The sequence below is a fragment of the Arachis duranensis genome, chromosome 7, assembly GCF_000817695.3.
Source record: "Arachis duranensis cultivar V14167 chromosome 7, aradu.V14167.gnm2.J7QH, whole genome shotgun sequence".
Classification (NCBI taxonomy): domain Eukaryota; kingdom Viridiplantae; phylum Streptophyta; class Magnoliopsida; order Fabales; family Fabaceae; genus Arachis; species Arachis duranensis.
The window spans coordinates 62315505-62322666 of NC_029778.3; the positions used below are offsets into that span (position 1 = coordinate 62315505).

The 7162-nt window shown below is 32.7% G+C and overlaps 1 protein-coding gene across 1 annotated transcript; it reads right to left on the reverse strand.

Annotated features, from left to right (window-relative positions):
* Nucleotides 1-3695: 3695 nt before the first annotated feature.
* LOC107459236 (transcription factor bHLH30-like) lies at nucleotides 3696-6110 on the reverse strand. The gene is made up of 2 exons (XM_016077454.3): nucleotides 5432-6110; nucleotides 3696-5136 (listed from the first exon to the last, which is right to left on the reverse strand). The coding sequence occupies exons 1-2, from the start codon at nucleotides 5705-5707 to the stop codon at nucleotides 4624-4626; spliced, it is 789 nt and encodes a 262-aa protein (XP_015932940.1). The 5' UTR covers nucleotides 5708-6110; the 3' UTR covers nucleotides 3696-4623.
* Nucleotides 6111-7162: the final 1052 nt, after the last annotated feature.

Here is a 7162-nt window from a genome sequence, read left to right on the forward strand (position 1 = left end):
ATAATAAGTGCCATTATCATATAATTATCATTATTACTATCAATATAATTAAAATGATTAAAAATATTTCTGATTGATAATTGATAAGTAGTTTAATAATGTATATTTTTCTAAATTAATATAATTATGCATTATTCATTAAATGCATTCATTTTGAAGGAAAAATAAATTCACGAGAAATTCACACCTCACTCTCATTAGTTGAGAAAAAAAATCTAATTTTAATATATTAAGTAGATTATATAAATAGAAATACTTGCTAAGTATATATAAAAGAGGAGATATATAATTATATATAATATAATTGCTATATGTGTAACAGATATAAATTGTTATAATTATAGAGACTTACTATAATTATATTAAATTTAATTATGAATGTAAATAAATAAAAGTGATAATAATTAATATTATTTTTTTCTTTTTTACATTTAATATTTACCGTAAATATAAAAAATATTGAGAAAAAAAGTAGATACTGACTTTATTTTATTTTATTTTACGTCATAGATTTCTTTACTAAAATTAATGGAGAAAAAAATCTTTATAATTATATATCAATCTCAATCACGATAAATAAGATGAATCGGTTGAGCAACTAACAAATTTAACGGGTAAATGTTATTTTCCATTTATGGAAAAATGAGGTAACATGCATGCGTATATTAATATAGGAAGAATATATACTCACAGCTTTAAAATCTTTAAGAATGTTTGATTGTATTATCTTTCAAACCAAAAAATTCATCCTTTATTTTTATTAAATATTTATATTAATTCAATTAGATGAGTGTTTTAATAAAAGGAAAGATGATGGTGATGATTATTATTATTATTATTATTATTAAATAATATATAGACTGTTGGATGGTAATGTCCACTTCTAAATAAAAATTTGAAATATAATTAAAATCAATATAATTAAAATAGTTAAAAATATTTTTGATTGATAATTATGTTAATAATGCATTAATTATTGATTTTATATAATTATAATAGAGATATTTTTCTAAATTAGTATAATTATGAATTATTCATTAAATACTAAGTATAATATTGTTATATAATTACAGTTAAGATAATTTTCTAAAATAAATTTAAAAGAGATTAGTATAATTATAATAAAGAGATTATCTTAAATTAGTATAATTATGTATCATTCATTCCGATCCACCGCCAAGTTATCATTGTTGGCCATCACGACTAGGGATCCTCACTTCGCAGCTCCAAAACAACGACCAAGTTACTTTAAGCTCTTTCTCTCACTTGACACTATTTGAGTCTAAAAATTTTTGTCAATGGGTGTTGATACCGAATTTGTGAACATTATTCCGTTATCTACAAGTGCATCGAATCGTATCAAGTAATAAAACTCACCAGGATTAACAGATTAAATAAGCAATAGTTAATTGATTATTTTAGTTAGATGGCTTTTTTTCAGTGATAAGCAATCAAGAAATATAAATGGCTTGAAATTAAATGAAAGCAATAAAAAACAAGAAAGTAAATAATGACATGAATGCAAAGAACAAAAAAGTAAAGTACTGAAAATTAAAATGCAAGAAAAGTAAAATACGGAAAAGTAAATTGTAAGAAAGAAAAATGCAAGAAAGTAAAGTGTAGGAAAGTAAATAGTTAAAACTAAGAATGAAAAGAACATTAGGATCAAGAGATATTGCATTCTCAGCATCAATCAATTTCATCTCCTCTTCAATCATGTATTCATTGATCTCTTGGCAAATCATAAGTAATCAAACCCCAATTTCTTGGTGATTTGATTTCTCTTAACTTGATCAATTGTCAATCTCTTGATCTAATTGTTCATGAGAAAAGATGAAAAATGGTCTCTGATTTAGAGCCATACAATTTCATGAGTCAAGTATTGGAAAGATTATATGTCACGTATCAATCCCAAACCCAATTTCATAACCACTATGAGAAAGCTCCCATTGAATTCTTAGGATGAAGAAAAAAGATTCTTTCCAAAAGAAGTAATAAAAGAAGAATTGAAGATGAAGAATGAAAATAAATCAATCCATGTTAGCACCAAATGAGGTCTTTGGGCGTGGAACACGCCCTTAGTGGCGTGAATCACGCCGATTTGGCATTTCAGAATATTAGCGTCACTTTGTTGTTCTTTGTTCATGACCCAAATGGCATGGTACCATAGATTATCATATATCGTTGGAAAGTTCTGGATGTCTATTTTTTAATGCCGCTGAAATTATGCCATTTGAATCTCTGTAACGCAAGTTATTCTCCTTAGAATGTGAAGAGGTCAGCTGGCGACTCTACAGGGATATGCCCTACTCATCTTGTATTTTTCGGGGTAAATTTCAACCTCATTTCTAGTGTCTACTATCAAGTGTCATATATGGTTGAAAAGCTCTTGAAGTCTATTTTCCAATGCCACCAGAATCACCTTATTTAGAGTTTTGTAGTTTAAGTTATTTATGTTAGAGTATGAAATGGCAGGTTGCCAAGTATAAAGAGTGAGGTTTGAATGGCGTGGTTGATACCACTAAAGGCGTGCTCCACGCCACTAGAGAGGATGATGTTGGGGCATCCATTTGGTACCCCTGTAGAGTGTTTGAGTGGCGTGGATGACACTGCTAAGGGCGTGCTCCATGCCAAAGAAAGAGTGAATTTGGGGCACCCATTTGGTGCCTCTGGAGAGGGTGTGAGTGGCATGGTTGACGCTACTAAGGACGTGTTCCACGCCAATGAAAATGGAGAGGTTGGGGTAAGTTTGAGCGGCGTGGATGACGCCACTAATGAAGTGGTCCACGCCTTTGAGAAGACAAGGTTGGGGCACCCTTTTGGTGCCCCTGGAGTAAGGTTCTTGTGGCGTGGATGACGCCACTAATGAAATGGTCCACGTCATTTAGGGAAGTAAACTTGGGTCCAACAAACGCATCACTTTTTTTTTCTTGGTCACTTTAGACACTTTCTTGATGATTTTTCTTACTTCTTTTAAGTTTATTTTATGCTTTTTGCTTCTTTTTCATTCATTTCCTACAAAATCAATTAAATCAAGGAGATCAAAGCAATATGCCAATATATAATTTAAGCACCAAAATACTCAATAATTAAGCATTAAACACTAATTTCTTATATGAAAAAATATAAAAAACACAACATGATGCTCATACATCACGTACTAGAATTTAGATAGATTATGTTATTCTTACTATAGGATTTTTGTTCATTTGATTAAAATTGTTGGTATCGGTTTACTTTTCTTTTTAATATCATAGTTTGTATATTATGTTTTGTGTTATTTATTGCTAGAATTTTCGTTCTATGGAATGGGATATGATTTGTTTTGGGTGGATTGAGTTACAAGTTTTTTAAGAGGTTGATGTTCATTATATATAGTCAATTATGAAAATTGTTACAAGGTCAATCAAATTTATTATTTTTGGCTAACTATTTAATTAGTAATGTTTAAAAATTTGGTTAAAAATATGTTATTGAATTTTTTTTGCTAACAGTTTGGTTAGTAATATTTAAAAAGATGTTATTGGATTACTAAATTAATGAAATTAGATTAATAACTAAAAGCGCATACAAAAAGTAATAAATTCTGCTAATTCTTTGAGTTTTTATCGTATATAGAACTCAACAACAAAACTGAAGCACAATTCAACACCACCAACACCATTCAAGGTAACTAAATACCAAAATAAAACAAGTAAACATAATCATCAGAAACATAGACATATACAACAATACTACATCCTTAGCACATGTTCATGGGGAAATACAACGAAAACCAAAACAAAAGGGTAACAAGTCACACCCTTATAGATCAAATTTCCCTTTTAAGCTTCACTATCTTCATCACAATCTTTATCTTGGCTTCATCTGATCAAATTCACTTGAACAATAGCATTTGTTTCATCTTTTTTTGCTCCAATAATTAGAACTTTTGTCTAATCTACCCATCCACTTTCAATATCATCAACCTAGAGGAAACATTGGCAATCCTTTGTCTTCAAACATATAAATATAATCAATAGGAGCCAAGAAAACTCCAAACCCATTAACAAAATCAACCTTATAAATTAAAGGACAGGGGAAAAACCATCTTCAAGGATTTGTCAGTGTCAAACTCCAACAACACTACATTGAGCCCATAGTTACATTCATCAACTTTTACCTCATTCTTCCTCCTCAAACTTGAAGCCCCATAAACAATGATGTTCCCTTTAGATGTAGCATAGTTCATTCTTACCTTGTCAGAACTTGCATTCCCTTTTATTCAATTTACGGAGAGGAAGGGATGGAGCTAAACAGTAACATATATATATTTTGGTTTATCCAAAATATCATTGAAAACACTAACATTACATGTGGGATTATTTACCAATAGCGTTACGAAGAGTGTCATTTATAGTTACAATCTAGTTTTAAATCTTTAGTAAGATTTATGGATTTTGGTCAATTTTAGTACTTTAGTGGAGTAAGTAACTAAATTTCTTAACCAGTAATCTGGAATTCAAATCTTATAAACAGATAGAATCCTAGCTAGGAGACGGCATTCCCTTCTTGGAATTTCAATTAGATTGGGGTTTTGGTTATAGGAACCTGTGTTGGCTGTTTCAATGCAGACAAAAATGGTTACTTGCTAGCATCTCTGGTTAGCAAAAACTCATCAGGGGAATCATAACTATTCCAAGCCCGCTTCTGACCCAACACGAAGCGGCCCATCCCAGAGCCCACTAAAGCCCGATTCTCAATAACCGCCTTCAACGCCCGTTCCAGAGCTCCAACCTCCACCCCTTCTTTCGAATCACCACCACCAGACGCTGCTGGCCATTGAATTACCACCACACTCTTGGTCCGGCCCCCAACCGTCATCATCTCGGCCCGAACCGCTTTCGCTCGAACTGACCGAATCGCATGCGTCAGGTCCCGGTTCAGACCGGGCCGGTCCTCGCAGCACAGCGTCGCCTTCACCAGGTTCGGTTCTCCGTCGCAGTAGCTGAGTGTTGCCTCGTCGGCTTCACCCGGAAACGGCCACGTTTCTGCTTCGGCGTCAGGTTTGGACGGGTCTCGTGCCACGTCATCGGCCTCTTTCTTTAGCCGCTTCACGTGCTTTACCACTTCCGCCAGCAACGACGCCTTATCTGCCTGCACACACCACACAAGCACTTGAATTTACCAATGTGCCCTCGACCCATGCACTGTCGTAAAACAAGAAACGATATCGGAAATTTAAAATTGCTGAGATTCAAGTCTTTAATTCTTATCTTGTTATTAATTATATATTCATCTTTTTAGGTTACATTTGTGATAAGAAACAATTTATTTAGCTATGCTTTGATTTTGAACAGGCTAAGGAATATGATATGTATAAGGTTGAATGGTGAACTGATAACGAATATTATAAGAAAGTGAATCAGTACGGACTGTATGTAAAAATAACCTTGGCGGTGTTAGGGAGGAGGGAGCGAAGGGTGGAAAGATGAGCGTTGATTCGCTGCCTGCGCCTCCTCTCGGCTTCCCTGTGGCTCTTGCAGGCTTCCGTTGATTTCCTATTATTATCCAGTTTGGATGATCTGCCTGCTCCGTCGAATAATAGATCCGTTGCCTTGAAAGGTGCTTCGGGAACAAAAAACCCATCAGAGGGTGATGAGTGGTGTTGGTGAGGATGGTCTAGCCAGCTCTCGAACCCGTAGAATCTGCCCCCAAAAGGAAGCATCGCGAGGTATGTAATAAGAGGGAATAGAAGGGTTCGTTATTAGTAGTTTATTGGTCTCTTTCCACTTTTAAGAGAAAGAATGAAGAGTAGTAATGGAACAAAATGGTGGTGTGGTCAAATTATTCTAAGGATGTACGGAATAAGGGACAAGGTGTGCAGAGGGGGGTAAAGAGAGAGGTACATATATTGGGGAGCCACTAACACTACAGGCTGCAGCTGCTGCTGCAATGGACAGTGTCATGAGAAAATAAACACACAAACAAGAAACGAGCTAAGTAGTACTAGTAATAAATGCATGGTACGCTTTGAGTTTGAGACATGGAGAAAACGAAAGGGAACCAAGAATGGGAGAGCAAAAACTTTGAACTATTTCATTTCGGTTTGTTTCTTCTCACATGCCATTTCGCCCTCCCTCCTGCACAAGACAATTCAGTTTTACCAACGATTTTATCGTGGGTAATTATCAGTGAAATTGGATGGATAAATGGCCCATTAGAAAAATTCAATCTCAATTCATCCAAAGTCTGTCGTCAGTAATGTTAAAATAATTATAACCATGTCTACACTCTAGGTATTAGGTAATAAAAGTGTTGTCAAAAAAATAATTTAAAATAATTTATATTTACTAACAGAATAGCAGTCGATAATAAAAAATATCATTAAAAAAATACGTTTGTTTTAATTAGCACCGGAAAGTAGCGTGTGTGTGTTAGTGCTTTAATAGTGTGGATAAGATAACACAAAATCTCCTATTATTCAGGGATAATTTATGAATTAGATTAAATTTAAGAAAAATTTTAAGTAATTAATATTTTTTATATATTTATTTTCTATTTAAGTTAACACTAGTCATTGTTTATCACCTATGAAACACAGACACACACGGACACATTTTGAATACGACACTCATCGACACTCGTCCGATACGCGTGTTTATTGTGTCCAATCGTGTCTTAATAAAAAATAAATTTTTTTTCCGAACACACTTGGACACACACCTAAATACCATCACGTGTCCACATATCCAGCCTTATTTTTAACATATATATCGTTGAAATGAATTTAGAAATAATATATATTATTATTTATTAAAACAAAAAATATTTTAGATACTTTTATATAGTTAAAAAAATATTAAAAATAGTTAAAAAATTATTTTATATTTTAATAGTAATAAAATATCAAAAATTTATTGTAATTTATCTAAAAATACTTTATATTCTACATATATGTCGTATTTTCGTGTCTTATAAGATTTTAAAATTCGTGTGTTCGCGTGTCCCATATCGTATCGTATCCCGTATCCGTGTTAGTGTCCGTTCATAATAATTTATCACCGAATATTTTATCACTGAATATTGGTTCTTCATATATTTCTCATTCTCTTAAACTCTTGCTGAGAGATTCAAAAAAAATTACTGTATCATTTAATATAAAATACTTTTATTTAACTTA